This window comes from Cavia porcellus, unplaced genomic scaffold (assembly GCF_034190915.1).
Source record: "Cavia porcellus strain 051 isolate PalLab524CR breed Dunkin Hartley unplaced genomic scaffold, mCavPor4.1 scaffold_1, whole genome shotgun sequence".
In the NCBI taxonomy this organism is placed as follows: domain Eukaryota; kingdom Metazoa; phylum Chordata; class Mammalia; order Rodentia; family Caviidae; genus Cavia; species Cavia porcellus.
The window spans coordinates 162,128,781-162,149,718 of record NW_026947484.1 but is presented as its reverse complement, the minus strand read 5'-3'; the positions used below and the strand labels follow the sequence as shown (position 1 = coordinate 162,149,718).

The window sequence follows — 20,938 nt, the reverse complement described above, 5'->3', positions numbered from 1 at the left end:
CAAGTTCACACCTCAAAAGAGGTCAGTAAAGATGAATTCATATGTGCACCCATGCTGGCCAGGGAGTAAAAGCCCCAGGACCAGACCCCCAGCATGGGAGACATGGGTGGAGGTGACCTCCTCACATGCGTGGCTCTCATTGTCGCTCTGCTGTAGACTCTGACCACACTGGCTCTGGGTAAAAGTGGCGTTTGGATCACTCACTGTAATTATTGTTTGCTGACTTGAGACCCAGGAATGATTTTCAGACATTTTGCAACTTACAAAAAGACAGACCCTCATCTCTGGCATTATTGGTGCATTTACCTGTTAAGGATTTATTCTAGAGTTAAATGTCTGACATTTTAAAATTAACCATGTCTTCTGGATGGAGAGAAATAATGTATACCTTGCTGATATAGAATAAACCTGCTGGGAAGGAGATCCAGTTTCTTCTGGAACTGTGTCTATGCCCTGTGCAGGTGCCCCTGGGAGGCATCTTGGCTAATTCAGAATGTCTTTATAAAAGCTGTTTGCCAAGGCATGTGTGTGCTAGTACTGTCTCTCTAGGACTCATTGGTGGAGTGTCCAAAGTTTCAGGGAATAGTGCTTAAAAACCCGATGAGCAGACTATGCTATGATTAACAAAGAGGTCTCAAAGGACAGTAAATTAACCAAGGGAGAATCTGGATTCACGTTCACCGTCCAGGAGTAAACCATCCAGGGCTGGTGGGGAAGACCTGTTTCAGCCAGATCTCATCCCTTGCTGGACAGGAGAAGGGTTTGGGAGAGGCCAGGGATCTCACTGCCTATTGTAAGAGGAAAGTCTGGGAGAGGATCGGGTCACTTCTTGCCAAAGCCCACTGGAGGGAATTTGATGTGGAGTGGGCAGCTGAGGATGATGATATTGTAGGGAAATGGAGGAGGGGTCCGGGAAGCAGCCAGCAGTTGGCTGTCCCTGACACTTCCCCAGGCTTGGTCAGGAGCATGAGTGCAGAGCAACCAAGAGCCCCCTCCGGCGACTGCAAGGCTGTCACCCAGCATCCTGGTGTAAAGGTGGCCAGAATCCTGGTGTAAGATTGTCCTTTGTCTTATCCACCCAGCTGTGCTCAGCCTTATTTCTAGGGTCATAATTGTAAGGTGACCAGAAGTGGGCTTTGACATGTTGAGCCTGAGTCCAACTATTTAAGAAATTCCATTGCTGTCTGGAAGCCTGATACAAAGCCGAAGCAGGTCTCCCACATCCGGTCACTGCCTTCCTTCGCACTGAGGGACATAATGCCCCAGCAGTCTTCACGATCCCTTTCTGACCTACTCACTCCTTCGGATTCCTTCTCCTATTGCTAACTTATAAGATTTAGGGGGAAAGTCCTATAATTTGGGGTCAAATACACCTGGTTCTCATTGGGGTTTCTTTAACTTTCTCTACAGACAACTTACGGAATCACTCAAAACCCTTGGTTTCTGCTCCCAAAAATGCCACTGAAATCACCGACTTGGTGGTGTTGGGAGAATCAGCATCACGCCCCTGTGATAGGTGATCCGTCTACACTTTACAGACTCTGTTTATATCCATTGCCTTTTTTAATCCGTAACGCCTGGGGGCACTTTCACTGCTTCCACTTGACGTGGAAGGCAGGGAGCTCAGAGAGGTTACACGACCTGCTGGGGGTCCACAGTAAGTCCAGAGGCTACATTCAAACCCAGCGGGGCTCTCCAGCATAACCCATTATTACGAAAGCCCAGCTGAGAAGGGTGGGCTGGGCACACAGTCACCATAGGATTTTTAAAAATCAAAGCAAGAACAAAGACCAAAAAATATTAAGCCCTGCATCCTCAGGACCAATACCTAATTGTCCTGACTTACCTCAGATCTCTAAGCACTTGTTTACTTTTCTGGTTCTCTGAAGACATTTCCTAAGCGTTTCTAGGGCAGTCTGATTTTTATAATATTGTGCAAGGTTTATTTAAGGACTCCGGAACACCTTTAAAGAGAGGATCCTGTGCGCTGAACTGAGAAACTTGCAGTTTTGAAGCATATTCATAGCTCACTTTAAATAAACCACCTTAGAATAAAGCAAATGTCCCCCAACATGAATGCCTGAGTTTTCAGATGGGCACTCAGAGCAGAGCCAGTGCGGGTCCTGATATTCAGGGTGTCCTTAAGTGACCCACCAGGCAGAAGCCGAGGACTCTATTTTGAAAGCTTTGCTATGGCTCTATGTCTCTGCTTGAGAAGAATGAAGAGCAGCACATTAACCCTAAATGAATCTCCAGTATGAAGCAGGGAAGAGACTATGTTGTGAAGCTCAGCTAAACCAAAATTTTTTAAAAGTCAGGGTAAGGGGTGGTTCTTTTTTTAACTTACCTTGGAAAATTCTCTTCTTATATTTTCAGTTCTTTTAGATCAGCCTGAGATATGGGGTTCAGGCCAACCAATTAATCCAAGCCTGGAGTCACCAAAGCTAACGAGGCCTTTTCCCACTGGAAGTAAGTTATATGTCTGCTCTGTCTGGAAAAATAAGAGACTCATTGTGTTGTCTGTCTGCGCAGGGAAATCAGGCCACTCTAGAAAGCCTGCGTGAGCAGCATTTAAGCTGGGCAATGTCGAGGAGATGTTGTTCTGCTAGCATGGTTTTAGAGCTAAAGAGACCTTGGCAGGCTAGCGAGGCAGTAATAAAGTGAATGTGACCGATCAACCTTGGGTGGGAGAGTCTTCTGTCATCTCGTTTGCTCATCCATTTCCTTCCTTCATTAATCACTGCATTGCAAATGCATGTGTAAGAATTCCTTATGGTCGGAGCCCTGGGCTATCACCCATCACAGAGGTGCTCCTCCCAACTGCGGCTGCCTAGGACAGAAGGGACACAAGGAAAGGAAACAGCAGCTATTGAGAGCAAGAGAGACGAGACTATGCAGTAGAGGGAAGCTGGGACAGGGAAGTGGGGATATGTATGTAAAGCCACAGCCACCCTGCTCACTCTAGCGAGCTCAGGTGGCTGGAGCAGGAACCTGAAAATGTGTGTAACCTTTCACCTCTGGTGGCTGCACTCTCTGGAATGGATTACCCATTGGAGTACCCATCAAAGCCACAAGCACGACAGATCTACTGAATTCCCCTTCAGTCGCACATAGTCAGGATGCATATGGAAGAGGTTCCTTAAAACACCCTTGGAGGACTAGGTCATGGGAATATGTATTTGATTGGGGAAGGGGAAGTACAAAGGGGATTTTTACTCCTTAAAGCTCACAGATAGACCAGCTAATACTTGTTGTGGGTCAGCATCTCCTGAAACTTGCATTTTGTTATCTGATACATGATCCTAGGAGTTACTGAAGGAAATCAGTAATCAAAACCAAAGTGGTAATTCATTATGAACACTTTTGCAATAAAATCAACAGAGTGAAAAGTAAACCTACTGTTTGGGAAGAAATTTTGCCAGCTGTTCCTTAGATAAAGGATTGATACTAAGAATTTATAAAGAACTCTGAAAAAATCAGACCTTCCCCCCAAATAAAAGACCTAATCAAAAAGCAGGAAATGAAATGAATAGACACTTCACAGAGGTACAAGTGGTCATTAAATATATGAAGAAATGTTCAACATCTTTGGCTATTACAGAAATGCAAATTAAAACCACACTGAAATACTATCTTACCCCAGAGAAAAATGGCCATAAGTCAAGAAATGAAATAATAACAAATGCTCGTGAGGTTGCAGGGGAAAGAGGGACCTTTCACCACTTTTGGTAGGAATGCAAACTGGTGAAATCACCATGGAAATCAGCATGGAAACTCCTCTACAAACTAAAACTGGAGATTCCAGTTGACCCGGTTATTCCTAGCTAAGTATCTCCTCAAAGAGTTAAAGACATCACATCACAGTGATCCATACATACCCATGTTTATAGCAGCACACATAGCTAAATCTTGGAAGCAGCCTGTGTCTTAGCCACTCTTCTCATTGCTGAGACAAAATACCCCACACCCACACATTAAAGGAGGAAAAGGTTATTTCGGCTCACAGTTTGTAAAGGTTTCAGATCATAGCCAGCTGGCTCCCAGCCAGGGCCTCATGGCTGAGGGGCATCCCAGAGGAGAAGCAGTCCATGGCAGGGCAGGCAAGAGCAGCAAGCAGCAAGCCTGTCTTCCCTCTCTCTAGATTTCATCTAGGCTGTCAGCCTACGGACTGGTGCCACCCACACCCAGGACAGGGTTTCCACCATCCACACCCAGAACTGTGCTAAACCCATTTAGTTCTCAGGAATCATTAATCCCAATATTACACACCCTAACTCCACCTACCTCCAAGAAGTGCCACCTACGAGCACATGAGGCTTTGAGGGGGACACCTAAACATAAACGGTAACAGTTTATACATCCATCAACAGGCTCACTCTTGAATCTCCCAAACATGAACAATAACAAGAAAACACATATTTAAAGGAAATAGGAAGAAATGTATCCATTAAAACAATAATTTCTAATTTCACCCACAAAGTGACAAGCCCAGTTCACAAGGGCAAATCCTAGGATAGCAGCTATAATACTGTAATTTTTTCCCCAACATTTTGTTTGGTTACCATTTTTATGAACAGAATCTGGTCATTTGTTTTTGACCTAAGTCCCTTTGCTTCTGATATTCAAAATTATACTGAAATTTAAGAACTACATCTTTAAGAAATCTTTCCAGGCCCAATTTGGGCAATAATGTCAACACTGAGTTACAGACAGCTCTCTGCCCCTCCACCCAGCCCGTTACTCTTGAATCTGGCTGTCCATTAATATGCTGTTCCTTGTTAGTCATAAGTTCCTGGGCACCATTACCACCCCAGGCCCCTAAATGCTGGTGCAGGAGATGAGACTTAGTATGGTTTGAAGTTTGAGAATGATATTTGAACAAGGTGAATGTTGATATTAGTGTTGTCATCTAACATTCTCTTGACAAAGGCCTGTTTTAGTAAAATGCACGACTCCGAATAGGTTCTGCTTTGATCTCTTGACCTTGAACTTTAGAAACTGTAGACCTTCATGACAATCCTGTCCCGGTATCAGGTGTGTGAGTGACAGTGTGAACCACTCGCCTGTCTGGGGTGCATGGCGCCATCACTAACTCTCCCCTTCTCTCTCCACAGCACCTCCACCACTGCCTCCGAAAAATGTCCCAGCCACCCCACCTCGCACAGGCTCCCCCTTAACGGTTGGACCAGGTAAACTTTAGGTCTTTTGTGTCCCCACATGACTGGCAAACAAAGCAGGGCCCAGGGCCCCCCACGCCCTCTGTGCCGGTGCTGTGGGTTTCGAGACGAGGTCTGCAGCTGGTCTGGCTTTTGATGCAGGCACTGTGCAACCTTATTTTAAAACCACTCCACACTTTGCCTGGAGTAAGGACAGTGAGCCCTCCATTGATTTCCCTCAGTGTGATATTGTCGGCCCGCATTAACTTACAAAAGAACAACAAGAACTCATGGTAGGAGAAGTCCCTCCTTCATGGACCACTCCCCAGCTCAAATCACACTTCAGTGGTTTTAAAAGTAGTACTCTCAAAGCACGATTCATCTTTCCGAGAACCAATGAAAGTTTTGCTAAACTAAAACCTGTCCAGTCTGTAAAATCACCACAAGGGTTTAGGATGTGCAGTAGACCGTTGGTGGAGACTTCGCCCAGGAGAAGCCATTCAAGTATTTACTATCTTGTAGTGACGAGACGCAATGAGATCATGAAACAGCAAGGAACGGCCGCTGTCTTTAGACGGACAGCTCATAAAGCACATGTTCCTATCCGTTACCATCAATGCTGTGTATTCGTACATTTATAATGCCAAGTCTCACCGCATCTGAAGGTGGAAAGTAGCAATGGTCATTTCTTGTACCCGGACCTGAGAACACGGTTCTTTGTCACATTTGCAATTCTCCAGCAGCTTCATCCTTTGCTATGTGTGTAGTCTGGTGAGCTTGATAAGTGCAGAGTATTTACCAACAAAAAGACAGGGAGACACAGTCATTCATGAAAATTATATTGGCTGCATCCTGCCAGAGAATCATCAAGAGTCTCATAAAATAAGATGCTTTTGAACCCAAGCCATTGGTGCTTTCCGAGCTCCTGTAAGTTATGCTAGTGATAAATAACCCTACTGGAAACATAATTAGAAATACAGCGAGTCATGCAAAAAGCCACCTCATTTCTCTGTAACCTTACAGCATGGAAGTTAATTTCTTTCAGACAAGAATATCAAACTGGTCCTTAAGAGTCCAAGAGTTATTTAAGGGCAGAGAGGCTTCTGGTCATGCCTTCCAGTTACTTAGTTAACAATTTTTATTTTGAATAACCTCAGTTAAAAAAATAATTATAGTTCTTCAAATTGCAATTGTTATCAGATATTTTCTGCAAGCTATAGAAGACAGTGTTTCCCCCTTTTATTATTGATACAAAATTAAAACAATAGCTGCTGCTAATATTTAAAACAAAGCAGGTGTTTCATATTACACCCTCTGAGAGCAGGGTTCACAGTTATGCTCATGACGTTAGCAGGTTAGACTTGCTGAGAAAAGAAATCATGAAGCTGTGTTTGTGATTTTCTTCTCTGTTAAAGAGGCACCTGTCCGTGCAGTGTCCTCATAAGCACCAGGCACCTTCTCAGGAGCCCATATGGGGGGGGGGGGGGCTGCAGGTCTGTACGTGGGTATGTATGCGTGGGCCTGTAAATGTGTGTGAAGATCTCTCTTTAATCTTAGCACTGTGTTTCTGAGATATTTAAATGAAGAGGCTCTGTGGCTAAAAGTGATTTCCACTATTTTTAAACTCACAGGTATTCCTAGTTCTCCTAATATTTCTGTTGAACACCCTAGAGCAGATGCTACAACAGCTCAGGGTGATTTTCAGCGGTCGGTTCTCTGCATATTTTGCTGTGTGCCTTGGATGAGGCCCGATACCCAGATGCAGCCTCCCTTTGGGGTTGGTCTGCACATCCCTGGGAGCCTCACAACTGCCCAAAGCGCTCGCCCTGAGCAGCCTGGAGAGATGTAGCTCACGCAGCACTTTAAATGATGACAAAAATAGCCAGCTGTGGTCCCCTTGCAGAAGTGTAGAACACAGCGGAAAAACATGATGCTCACTTTACGGGATGCGGCCACCCCTCACTATCAGCTCTAACCCAGTGCTTTTCCCTCAGGAGAAATGCCCACCCAGGTCCCACCCTAGGAAACACATTCACCAGGCCTGGCTCAGGCTCTCCACCCTTTCCCCCCACAACTAAGGTTCCCCAAGTCAATTACCAGTTTAAAAACCAACTACTTTAACCACAGGAAATGACCAGACAGCCACAGAGGCCAAAATCGAAAAGCTACCATCCATCAATGACTTGGACAGCATTTTTGGCCCGGTGCTGTCCCCCAAGTCCGTTGCTGTTAACACTGAAGAAAAGTGGGTGCAGTTTTCGGATACGTCCCCGGAGCGTGTTACCCCAGAGCTGACTCCAAGGGAAAAGGTGGCTTCCCCCGCGGCCGCTTCAGACAACCCGGCCGGCTCCCCAGCTCCAGGCTCTCCTGGGCCCCCGGGACCGCCGGGTCCTCCCGGGCCTCGCACTGTACCATCTCCGCTCAATCTAGAAGACGTGCAGAAGAAAGTGGCGGAGCAGACCGGCATTAAAGATGATTACTTAGAAGCCATCTCATCTCCTAAGGATTTTGGGTTGGCACAAAGAGCAACGCCACCTCCCCCGCCACCACCCACCTACAGGACCGTGGTCTCGTCCCCGGGGCCTGGCTCGGGCAGTGGGACCGGGACCGCCAGTGGTACGTCTTGGGGTGCGTGTGCTCGTCGCGGACCGGGGAATGGCCATGGCCGCTGCAGCCTGAGCGACGCCCTCTTCCCGCCTGGCACCCAGTTTCTGGCTCCTGCCGGTCCTGCCTGGTCTGGGTGTGCCCCGGGCCCTGGCATGACCTCGCCTGTCCAGTGCTCACGGTGCAGTCATGGTCCCAGTCTGTGGATGCGTCCCTCCTGCTTGGCACCCCCAGCCCCTGGAGTCCCCCACCTGCCCCTCCGCTGTCAAGAGGCTTCCGAGTTTTAGAAGAGAGCGGTGATGCCATTGCTTGACCTTCAGGAAGGAGCTGAGAGATTTCACAGCGGCGGGGGGAGGGGCGCTGAGGTCAGATGCCAGGTATTTGGCAAGGGCCTTAGGTTTTTATGGTCAGTGTGGGGAGATGAGCCTACTTTCTTCTTTTTCTTTATTTCATTCCTTATTTATTTACGGTCTTGTTTTGGTTTTTTGAGGCAGGGCTTTACTCTGAAGTTCAGGATAGATCGAACTCACACTGTACCCCTGCCTGCCCTTGAACTCACAGAAATCCTCCTGCCTCAGCCTCCCCAGTGCTGGGATTACAGGCATGCTCCACCATGCCTGGCCTTTCCTTTTTTATGAGTAAGGAGAAAACTATACCAATGTCTCTAATTTGCCTTTAGAAAAAAGAAAAAAAGACGTGAGGTTTAAGAAGGAAAATCAAGAGATTTTAGAGACTGGCAAAAGGGAGGTAGGAAGTGAACAGCTGACACGAGGCACCCCAGCCCAGTCCAGCTGCTGCTGAAAATGAGCTCCCTCTGAGCTCCCCGGCAATCTGCTTATCAGGCTCCAAGCTCAGCTCTAGGTGTGGCGACAGGTGATGAGACATGGGAATGTGCTGGGACTCTGGATGGAAGCTGTCACGTGGAACTTAATGTTTTTGCCTTTTTTATTTGAAGCTGCACTTTGTTTTCTAATTCTGAAAAGCCTGGAACATTTGTGCGTAAGAGAGAAGCATCACGATTTTGCAAGAGCACTTATTCCATATCTTTATTTCACTGCTGCCCAAAGGGCAGACCCTAGGTCCCTTCCCTCCGATGCATGTGGCTTCAGTTCAGGCCCTATGGGGGGCAGGGTGCTATTTTTTTCTTTATCTGCTCTGAAAGAGACAACCAGTGTGAGGTGTCTGGATCTAGGAGACCAAGACAGGCATTTCCATTTCCGGTGGGGATGTTCCAGGGCTGGCTCTGTATCTGCAGGTGCCTCTGTGCAGCCCTGGAGCCTCACCACACACAGAACTGGTATTTTGCATCATTAGGGTACTCTAGCCTGTCTCCCCTCCAAAAGGAAAATTATTCACTGCTCAAATAGGTTTGGGCAGATTTGCGTCACATGGAAGCCGCAGAGGCCTTTGCCACAAGACATCTGAGGGCCTTGACTTTGCCAGCAGTGACAACCACAGTTCACGCCCCGGCACTGTGCCGCGCACTGCTGCACCCTGACTCAGCCTCACAGCAGCCCCCATGGTTGGTTCTGTCATTGCCCCCATGCTACTGAGGCAGAAAGTGAGGGTCAGAGCTGTCACCATTTTGCACCCGTCTACACTGCTAGGGTGGACACCTGGGCGTCAGAGCACCAGCCTGGTCCCAGCCTGTGTTCTGTGTCACTGCACTGTCCAGGTGCTTGTCAGGTTTAATCACAAAATGCCCCAACTCATCCGCCCACAAGCATCCTTCTGTACCCTCCAGTGTCATCATCAAGATCACCAAACCCTGCTCTCTGAATCTGGTTCTCTGTGGCCTGTCTCTAGTTCCAGGGAGCCAGAGAACCCTCCTGAGAGCTCCCATTGGCTTTCCTAAGTATGAGTCTCCACACCTACTTGGACAGTAATAGGTTAAACCTTCAGGTAGCAGATCCCAAGAAGCTAGGTATGTTTAAGGAGGGTTGTGCCTCCCTGGTTGTCTAGGGGACCCCTTCTTGAGTCAGGTCCCCTGGTTCCTGCAGAGGGGAACCCCAACACTACCCACAGAGCAGAGAGGTGATCAGCATTTCTTCAGTTGCCTTCCACAAAGCCGTGGGAGATGTTTGTGTAATTGATTTGAGCATCGATTTAATGAGGAAGAGAACAGTGTTGACTTTTTCTCTCTGTGATCTTTGAAAGTTTGATTTTAATGTTTATTTCCATAGCTTTTTGGAAATTATTTTTAGAAGTTAACAGTAAAGACTTGCTCCTTCATAACTGAGCTGGTGAAAACTGTACTTTGCTGGCATGAAAGGGTTCCATTTCTAATTGGAAGATGGAACGAGCCCAGTGAAGCTCATGAATAAATAAAGTCCCAGTTTGGGCAGTGCCTAACCTTTTACTAATGAGCTACACACAAACCAGCAAATGTAAACTCAGAGGATTCCAAACAACAAGACGTGGCCCATGGTTTTAAAGATAAACAATGGATCTCAAGACCTGCTTTTTATAATACTCAGCTTTCTGGGTCCGACAGGGTCAAACTGGGTCCATTCTGCTCCCAGGAACATGTGAAGCCACGGTCCAGGGGAGACTTACTAAGCCTCAGGCTCTCGCCAGAATGCCCTGTGGTTCTAACATACTCCTGTAGTGTCTTTATAACTGCACAAAAAATCTATGACATTGGCTCAGTAAAGAAAAAAGCAAAATAAACGCGAGCATCCACAAAGGAGAAGGAAAACAATGAACTTGTCAATTAACCATTTTCTCTTGATTTTTTTTTTTTTTTTGGTGGCTCTGCATCAAAAGGCAGCCAGAGATTTAGTTCAGTGGCTTTAGCACCTGCCAGTGCGAGGTTGTGAGTTCAATTCATGGTACCAAAAAAAAAAAAAAAAAAAAAAGACCTAATCTTCTCCACCATTGTTAGCATCTGTTGCCTTCTATTTAGGTAGCAGTCAATATTTTAGCAAATGCTTTCATAAACATTTGCAATTTGGATTATCACAGCTACCTTGTAAGACAGAATGATACTTTATTTTAAAAACTACAAGGAAACTGAGGCTCAGACAGATGTAGACACTGCATCTGAGGAGAGGTGGGGTCAGAACACAGCCCTCCACTGCCTCCATCTGGTATTGTCTGGTACCCACAATGCTGTGAAGACAGCCCCCAGTAACTTCCCAGTATTACTGGAAGGGGATTTTAGACTTCTGGTCTGCAGCAAGAAGGGAAACTAAAAGCAGCTAACCTTTTCCTGAGGCTGCTTCAGATAGTGTATCTCTTACATCTCCTGGAAGAGAAATGCCCAATGTGTTTGGGGCCATCCCTCTGGCATGGTTTCCCCAAGGCCCAGGGCCATACCCTCCCCTGTCCAGAAGAGTCCCTGAAACTCCTGACCCAGACCTCACTGTACAGAACACGTGTGGCCCACCCGCAGCAGGTGCACAGCTACTGACAGAGCCACGCCCCCACCAGAGCCTTCAAGCTCTCAATATGCTGAGATTTTCTGCAGTATTTTTAAGGACTCAATTGCTCAAGCAAAAAGGTTGGATTCACGTGGTTTAAAGGTGGATTTCCCACCTCCATGGCATCTCTTCTGCCTTCTGAAAATCTACCAACATCACCCCCCCATGACAGCTTCCCAGGGAAGCCTGGTAAAACTGTCCCCATTTTTTGTTTTGTTTTTCTAAAAAGAGCTTTAGCCACCGACTAAGTCCATTTATATGGAGGGAGACAGTTGTAGACTCACTGTGCCAAAATAAGAAGAGGTTTTACGCAGTGTCGTGGGACTCTGCTGTCTCTGAAGCCACGGGAGACTTAAGAGCTTTGGAGCTGAGGGCCCCATTTGAACTTCGAGATCTCGGGCAAGTTAGTATCTCTGAGCTTCTGCCTCTGTTGCAGTGAAGAGGTGATTGCTCCCTTACCAGCCTCAGGGACCAGGCAAAGCGTCTCGCACAGATCCTGGCCCCATAAAGTAAAAAGGGAAAGTACAGTAAAGAGAGAATGCAGTGGACAGCGATGGTGGAGGCAGGTGGAGGTGGAGGCAGTGGCAGTGAGCACTGCAGATTTTATACCAGTGGGACTTTAGTCAACACAGCAGTGCGGAGAAACACACTCAGGATGCCACGTGGTGTAAAAAAGAGAAGGGAGGGACTCCAAAGAGTCCTGGTTCACTTCAAAGCTCTTTGACAATTCAAAAATCTAGGGTCCCAAGGTGCTGGTCATGGACTCCAGAGAGCACAGTTCTGAGCTGTGACCATGAGGAGTGCAGGCTGGGGAGCTGTGGGGAGAAGAGGGAGGATATCTTCCCAGGACAGGATTCCTAAGAATTCTCTTAGCTAAGCGGCAATCTGTGTTTCAAACCGAAGTGATGAAACTTCTGAACGGCCGCTGCCTGAATACTGACCCGACCACTGTGAGGTCCTGCCTGAGAGGCTTCCCCTGCATCCCAGACACATGACTGAGGACAGGCGTGTCCCCCACCCCGAATGCAGAGTCCCCGCTGGGGTGCTGACAGTGTGCATGCCAGCCTCTGTGTGACCTCCGTGTTCGTGCGCTTGTCATGGGCAACCAGAAAAGTAAATCCGAGAGGCTCTTCCGAAATTCCCCATGGAAATCACCCAGGAAAACCCTGCGTGAACAGACAGCCAGGCTTCTCCTTCCTCAAGTCCTCCAAATTTGGCACCACAGAGCACTCAGCCAACACCTAATCCATTTTATTATGATTTGTCTTTTCTTTCTGTTAACAGCAAGTGTTCAGGGCCATTGATAAAGGAGTGTTACTATTTTGACAAATGGTCCATCTTTAAAATCTCTAATGTGGATAAATCATTTTCCTTTGGGCAAGATTTCCAGGTTCTCTTCCATTTTTACCTTGAGTATAAATTCTGAATATAAAGAAAAATCAAAAACTTTGTCGTAAGTTTGGTGTGTATGTGACCAAAGCCGCCCACCGGCCACCCAACAGTCACAAACCTCTAAAACCGTAGCAAAGGATTTACCTTTCGGTGGCTGCCCCATGACAATGACAGTAATGGGCTGCAGCTTCTGCCATCAACCATAGCTCAAACAAGTAAGTTTTTTTCTTTATTAAAAAAAAGGGAAAAACCCATGTGTGCCGCAGTTTTTAGTGTAAAAATAAAGCTGTTCGTGATTGGTGAGGCGTGGTGACACCCGTGCTCCGGAGCCTGGCTCTGCAGCCACTGCTAACGCCTGTCTGTGTTCCAGGTGCGTCGTCGCCTGCCCGGCCAGCCACTCCCTCGGGTCCTTGCAGTGGAAGCAGCACCCCACCACCACCTCCTCCCCGACCTCCATCACGACCAAAGCTGCCTCCAGGGAAGCCTGGAGTTGGAGACATGGTAGGTGCCCCTCTGCCCACCCCCAGGAAACAGACAGCGCCAATAACACATGACCCCAGAACACCCTAGCAGGGGACTTGCTCCACTTCAGGGCTGAGCAGTAGAGCTCTCACACGAGGACCCCATGGAGCTGTGGGGAGGGTCTCCCAAAGCTTTCCAGCCAAAGTGTAAGGAGACAGGAACAGGACCCTTAAACCCTCCCTTGGCCTGCAGAGGTGGAGGGTGGTGTTCAGTTGGGCCAAACCTTTAGAGAGAGAAGGTCCCTCTCCCAAAATTTATCCATTCTGTCAACTCCAAGCAAGAGTGAGAGTTTGTTCTTGACCTGATTTGATACTGGCTTTTGACACCACAGAAAACCAGTTATTGGTGGCTGGCATGCTGGGTGAACATCAGGAGGAGAACGGTGGCCTGATGAGCTGATTACTGGGGTCTTTCACACTCTCTCAAGGACGAGGGATAGCAGGCTTTCTGTGCACACAGTTAAGAGGCTTGCGGCTGATTTCATGGGCATCGGTGAACTGAAGTCACCAGCGACGACATTCATGATGCATGGGTCATGGCTCTGCTAGCAGAGTCCAGGATTCTGTGTTATGGATCTTCAGAGGTGACTGAGCTCTGTGCTATCTTAGTCCCCAGGGGTTTGCGGAGCCACACGGAAGACCCCAGCCTCTCCAAGCCTAGCACACATGCTGAGTTTCATAGGCTGTGGTCAGGAGCTCCTCCTGCTCTGCCCCTGCCCCTCAGACACGCACAGTCCACCTTAGGGTGCACAGAAGGCTGCGATGTCCTACCTGGGGCTGGGAGACCTTAACGATAGCGAAGCAAAGTACTGCAAGCTGTGTGTCTAACTCTGCATCTCTTCTCTTCTCCCTTATAGTCCAGACCCTTTAGCCCGCCCGTTCATTCCTCCAGCCCTCCTCCGATAGCACCCTTAGCCCGGGCTGAAAGCACCTCTTCAATATCGTCAACCAATTCCCTGAGTGCGGCCACCACTCCCACTGTCGGTAAACAATCTCTCCTCTCTTTCCCTCTGTTTGTGGTGTTGACCGGCTGTGTCGCCCAGGCCTGTGTTTCTGGTTGAAATTGTTCCGCTGTGTGTTCTGCTCCCATCACCTAACCCTTCTCAGCAAAGGAGGCGAGGGGCTTCCCAAACACAAACAGCGAGATCATGAGCTCCAGGGGGCTGTCCTGTCTTATGCAGCTCCCTACAGAGAGCTGTATTCACAGAGGTATAGGCGACACTGTGGAGCCAGGTCCCCACGGTTCAGTTCTTCCTCACTGTACGAATCGTCTCCTCTAAGGGGAAATGGTGAAATTCCATCCGGGCACCACAGCAGGAACCATGACACTGGTTTGTTTTCTGGACACAAAATGATCTCTCTTTCATTTTGGAGTTGTCTTAAAGTTGACAAATGGTATAAACACAAGTATTGTGAGACTTCCACAAATTTTTTTTTTTTGACCATGTTTTTCCTTGTGCTCTGTCAGTGTCTGTGGTCAATTTTCCCAGAAAAATAATAATAGTGAGTCATTGCTGGCATTTGGGGTAAACACCTTTGAGCCTTGTGCTGTACAAGAGTGAAGGGTTGAGTGTCCATCAGCTGAACGGGTCGGTCCCGGGTGGACGCACCTGGTTTTGCCCCCACCTCCCATCGGCCCCTGCTGCCCTGTCCCCTTCTTTGCATGTGTCTGGAATGTGGAACTTTCTCATTCCTTGTCTCCTGGCGACCTTTCTTCCCGCCTGTTTTCCTGTGTCATCTGGACCCCTCCTCACTTCCTCCAGGTTACCAGCCAGCTCCCCAACCTGCCTCACTGCCCTGGTGGCAGTGGCCTGATCCAAGGCTGGGACTCTCTGGATGAGAAGCTCCCACCCTGTTTCCCCAGAGAAGGGGGGGCTATCTGTTAAAGGGCCCATGGGAATGTCACTTCAGGCCATCCCAAAGGACCCTTTAAATTTCCTGAAAATACAATCAGTTACCAGCTGTGTGTAAGGTACTGTGAAGGGGTTTGCACTGTGTGGCCAGGTCTGCTTATCTTCATCACTGATGGGGCAGATTGGGATTTCCCATCTCTCAGTGTCTGACAGCTCATTGCTTTCTGAGTTTTTGGTTTCCTGTTACATCTCAACTTTTTTTCTAACTCTCTCCTTACTCTTCTTGATGGAGACATCCTTCCCTTGCCTCACTGTTTTGCTCTCTCAAGGGGATCGGTCTGGCACCCCTCCCCTGTCCAGTGTGATTGGCTTTGGGGTCACAGTGGGAAGTGGGGAGACAGGCCCCAAGTGACCCCAGTGAGCCATCCGATGCCTCCTCTCATCCCTCTGTGACTCTGCACATGGGCGTGGGAATGGCCATGCTTTGCACTGTGCCTTTCTGTCCCCCCTGCCACAGAAGTCGCGCATCCCGGCCAGCAACTCTGATTCCTAGCACGTCTGCAATGCATTCTTGCAAGGCAAACCGAGGCAGGGTCACCAAAAAAAGCCACAAAAGAGAAGGGCACATTGCTTCACTGCTGAGGGCACCCTGGCCTCACTCGCTGGCTTCTGCTGCTTTCGTTTGCCTTGATCTGCCCCCTCCCCCCCGCAGACCCCAGCCTCCTGCTCATTTCCTGCCCGTGGTCACCTGACAGCCCCTTTGCTCCGAAGGAAACGTAGCATTGCTGGGGCAGAGCAGCAGCTGTGTGGCTGGCACTTTGGCTGGGCCATGCCCAGGAGCCCTACTTTGGGGGCTTGGATGGTCCACTGACCAAAGTAAGATGGCCCCAGGTAGCCAGTTGTTCCCTCACTTGGAACACAGGTGTGGGACTAAATGAGCCAATTTTACAGTAATTTTTGAGAACTAAATTTTTAACAGCAAATCTAAGCTTTCTACATATATAAGAAAATGTCCCTCAAAGGCTGTGGATATTAAATTTTTCATAAAAGCTCTAATATGGAGCAATAAATCTGAGACCACATGAGAAGACAGAACTTTCCATAGATTGTGTTATTGAATTTAGGATATCCTCAATTTAAAATGCATCATTACCTCACACATATTCAAGATTTTCAAAAGCTGCCCAGTGAAATTTTTTAAATATGAATTCTAAAGCCCACCCCGGCTTTAAACAGCCGAGCAGGTGACACCATGCACAGCAGAGCCAGTGAAACACAGCAAGCGCTTGTACTACAGGAAGCGCACGAGACCCAGGGATGTTAATATTCTGAGGACAGGGACAATGTTGAATTCTGTTGTAAGAAACAAATTCCTGGACCGAGATACGATACTGGAAATAATGGAGAGTTTTCTCTAATTGTGAACAAGTTTTATTACTTCTTTCTTTTATCTGTAATTATGAGGAGCTTGTTTAAAGTTACTGAAAAATCTTCCTCAGGACTCCCCTGCAAAAGGACCCAAGAAAGACAATTTTTCTTCTCCATTGGTTTCACTGTGTATTATATTCCTTAATTAGTAGTCATGTGTTTGACTTTATACCACATCCCAGAAATCCATAATGAAGGAAAAGCAATCTTTATGGCGACCAAAGACTCAGATGGATTTTGATGTTTCCTCTGATGTGGAACTTTGAGGAAAAGTGACTTGTATTCAGTGATGGAACTGTGGCACCTGGAACATAAAGTATTCACCCCAAGATGGACAGCAGCTCTAAAGCTTTCTTTCTTAAAAAAAAAACTGTGGCAGTATCAATTACTTTGCACAGAGTGCTATTTGCAGGCAGAGCCTGTCCCCCAGATATTACAGGATCTGCACTGACTTGTCCTGGCCACCTAAGAGACTCAGTGTGATAACGGAGATTAACAGGTGATGTCTGAAAACCTTAAGAAATGACAAAAGGCAGCCTCCCTGCCTTAGTCCCACAGCCCAGGCAACAAATAAATAGAATATTTGTCAAAAACTGGATTATTTTTCTACCTCTTAGGTTAACTTCTCAACTTAGTAGATCAGTCTTTGTACAGATTTTATTCAATGTTCTAGTAAGGTCATGATCATACTCTTAGGACTTGTAGTATTCTTTTTATTTTATTTTACTTGTCTTTTTGAGACAGGGTCTCGCTATGCAGTCCAGGCTGGCCTTGAGCTCACTTTGTAGGCCAGGATGGTCTTGAACTTGCAATGATCCTCCTGCCTCAGCCTCTCAAGTGCTGGGATTATAAGCGTGCCACCACACCCAACACATTATTTTCTTTTTAATCACATAGAATAAAAACCTCAACCACCGGCATTTGACAGTTAGTGAGTAGAGAAACAGTGTAAATCCAACACTGATGAGGACCTAAGCCATGTCACCATGTTGTGACCAATTCTTGGAGACATTTAGACACAGCTGCAGGCCATAGCCAACGATGGCACCCTAAGGACACTGTCCAGAGTTAGCAGCCCATAACCATCCAAGGCAGGGCAAACTGAAGCTGGGTGCTGGTGAGGTGGAACTGGGATAGTTCACACGAGGACCTGGGGCTCATGCCGTGCTCTTACAGCCGTGTTTGAAGCCAGCTTCTTCTCCCTAGGGATGTGCACACGGGGTGACACTGCCGAGCTGCTGAGACCCAGCAGGAGGTCCCTGTGGATGGGCCTGTGTCCCGCCCTTGAGCACTATGCTGAGCAAAACACATTTACACAAGTTAATATGAATGACAGCACCTGTAGGGACTCCCTCAAATCAGAGGGTGGGCTTGTTTTTCCTGGACCTGACTTCTGCCAAATTCTCAGATGCTAAAATCTGATGTTTTTAAAATTCTAGTTCCTTCTCGTAGAATCATTATCCAGGAAGCGCATCACTGTCTATATTCTAACCACAACCCCAGTGTCTTTTCTTTTTTTCATGAAAGTCATTCCTGTGTTCCTATTAGTAAAGTGCACTGCTTGATTTCATTTGGGATTTGTTGTTTGTGTTTTTGTTTTCCATTTGTTTATGTTTCTTTGGTTCGTAGTGTCAGAAGATGATGTTTTTTATGACAAACTGCCCTCGTTTGAAAGGCGCGGTGACATGCTCGCAGGTATGGTGCTAGCTGAGTGATCTCTAGATATTTAGATTTTAAAAATCCAAGCCATTACCCATCTGAATGCCAGACCCTTCATAGATCCGATCCTCACCTAGTGAGCATCCAGCGCCCCTTGGGCGCACCCCATTCATTTACTGTCCAGCAGGGAACCCATGCCGCTGCAGCGTTTTTAAGCGGACATGTGAAAAGCGGCAGGTTGCATGACAGTTTCTCAGTGAAAAGGTTCAAAAAGGTGAGAGGCCATTGCTTCACGAATTTCCAAAGGGAGAAATCACTTAACCGCTCAGCGTCACATGTCCGATGACTGCTTCTTTCCTGAGAACACAGCCGAGCTCCACTAGAGCACACTTTCTCTGTTGTATGGAGGTAGAGGGTGTCTTGTGTCCAGATGCCCAAGCCGACTGCAGAGGAGGGGATGGAAGACCTCCCCAAGCTTCCATGAACTTTAACCTGATGAGCTAAGCTAACATTCCAGGCAGCCCGTCATTCTGAGTTTACCTGCTCGGAAACCAAGAGGGGGATGACACTGAAGATGAAACAGTCACAGCGGCTGCCGAAGGAGTTTGCCCAAAACCGAGCAGTTAAAGACGCTGGTGCCCCTGCATGGCCAGGAAGATTTCCGCTCCAGGCTCAGCACCCCGCAGCCAGCTTCCTCCCACCGCACCCATCCCTTAGGCTCCCACGCTTTGCTTTTGCTTTCTGTTTTCCCAACTAAAAAAGCCCAGACTACCAGCCCCCCTGCCACCCTGCACGCTCAGGGCATGCAGTGCCTCCTCCCTTCCCTGTAGCGACATAGGTGATCTGCTCTGTAACTCACGTTTTGTCCTTCTCTCTCCCTCCTTAACCTTCCCCATCCCGCTTCAACTCCTGGCCATACAGAGAATGAACAGCCTTCCCTCGTCTGGTTTGACAGAGGAAAGTTTTATTTGACTTTTGAAGGTAAGTGGTGCATAGCATACCAGATTCTAACTTACACTCCCCCGTCCTTCCTCCCCCGGGGCGTTGTAAATCCCAGCTCTCTTCAAAAAAGTTGAAAAAATGCTATGGCTACTTAGAAAATTTTTATGGCTAAAGGAAACATAACATAAATTTGATTTGTCTGTGATCTTCAATTTTTTATATTGAATAAATCAAAGTAATTTTGCAGTTAATATTAGTTAATTGAGATCAATTAAAACAAAACAAAAAAGCACAGCTTTTTGACCAATGAACTTAACTCTGTCAACCAGGGCTCTCTCCTAACTCTTGCAAATGGAATGCAACAAATATACAGACGTTTTGGTTGGTACTGGCATTTAAGCTTGCTTTGGACAACACGCAGTACTGTACATGGTAAATATGTATATATCCTATGACAAGGTGTGCCGAGGAGATTAGAGAAATGTGAAAAAGTACGGTTTTCGTGGGCTTGGTTTGCAACTGAAATGGCCACAGTAAAATGGACAGCTATGGCTGGACTTGCCATTTTAGGAGAACATGACAAATAGACATAAATATGGTATCAAATTTCCAAACTCAGTGTTTGGTAATTGGCTATGTCCTGAATTAAAGATTAACATTCTTCTGCTCTCTATTTAAGTTCTACACCATCTTACATGCATGTGATAAGTGGCCCCTTTAAACTAATTGTGGGGGGAAATTAAGTCATTTAACTTCATTAATGGGCCACATCCACACAAGGATTTATCACACAAGCCCCTAGTTGCTAGACATTAAAGACCCAAATTCAATCTTGAGGTCAAAAGTTGGTCAAGAAATACTCAATTCTAGAACCAATATTGAACCTGTCTTTGTGTTTAATGACACTAAGTAGACTTTTCCTAGCTCAGGTGCATGATTTAATGCATTTTTAAAAATTAGCATAGCTGGTACTGTGAGTGTAGCTTTTTTTTTTCAACAGTGAAGTCTGTTTGCAAGGTACCCTAGACACAGAAGCCCTCAGCTCAGAGCAGGTCGGTAGGTGTAGGAAAGATGCTCTCATTTCAAACTTTTCAGATACTCCGATGACATTTCCAACTTGGGTAGCGGACAGGTAGCTTGGCAGCTGAGCAGTCTTCTTGGGAAGATGCGTATTTTCCTTGTGATAGCAAAGCCTTTGTTGCCTTAAATCATTAATTTTATAATAACCAGGATGCAACGTCCAGAACCTGTGACCTCCTAAACCTCGTTTGAGTCAGGTGCAGTTAAACAGTGTCCAGCACATCCCAAAAGCAGCAGCTTTGGCTGAGAAGGCTGGGAAAGGAGACCATTAGACCAAGGATCTACTCACCAGAGCCCCAAAGCTTTGCTGAACGTATTTATGTTATAAGCAGCTCCGCTGAAATCGGAATCTGTTCATTTTAAGCTGGGGAAAGGACGCATGCTGGGTTCTGGATGGTGTTTTTCGAGTCCACCCCAGTGCATATCCTGTTGAACCTGTCGGTTATCTTCTGAAGTGACAAGAATGGTATTTCCACCACACATGGGCCTGCCAGACATTTGAACAAATCCCTAGAGCTTCTGAATATCGAGATGTTTCCAAGAATGTGCTGTCCCTCTCCTGCATTAGCGTCCACACCTGCAAATCTCTCTTGCAAACAGGGGTGAGAAAATGAGCAACTGCTTGTCACCAGAGGTCCCTGAGTGTCTCTGTGTCTTTAGCCTCTCGCTCCCCACACAGCCTCCTCCTGGACACCCCAGCTCTTGTGTGTTGAGTTCCTCCCTAGTGACACCCTTCCCTGGTGAGCGCGCTGTTACTCAGGGTTACACACCCCGTAAAGCAGGTGCAGTGGTGGGGAGCCTTTAGCTCAGCAAGCATGCCCACAAGCTCAAGAAGGCCATGCGCCATGCTCGGGCGGGCGCACTGCTGTTATTTACATCTT

At 47.2% G+C, this 20,938-nt stretch overlaps 1 protein-coding gene across 22 annotated transcripts in view; it reads left to right on the top strand.

The window, feature by feature from the left end:
• Sgip1 (SH3GL interacting endocytic adaptor 1) overlaps positions 1-20,938 on the top strand; it is a 176,262-nt gene that overhangs the window by 114,645 nt on the left and 40,679 nt on the right. For 9 of the 22 annotated variants that reach the window (XM_063258831.1, XM_063258825.1, XM_063258836.1 and 6 more), the window contains 7 exons: positions 2,377-2,469; positions 5,115-5,189; positions 7,284-7,784; positions 12,945-13,075; positions 13,953-14,079; positions 18,006-18,071; positions 18,957-19,016. In XM_063258831.1, the coding sequence (XP_063114901.1) occupies positions 2,377-2,469; positions 5,115-5,189; positions 7,284-7,784; positions 12,945-13,075; positions 13,953-14,079; positions 18,006-18,071; positions 18,957-19,016 (1,053 nt within the window). The other 13 variants (XM_063258930.1, XM_063258931.1, XM_013142895.3 and 10 more) reach the window with 9 other exon arrangements.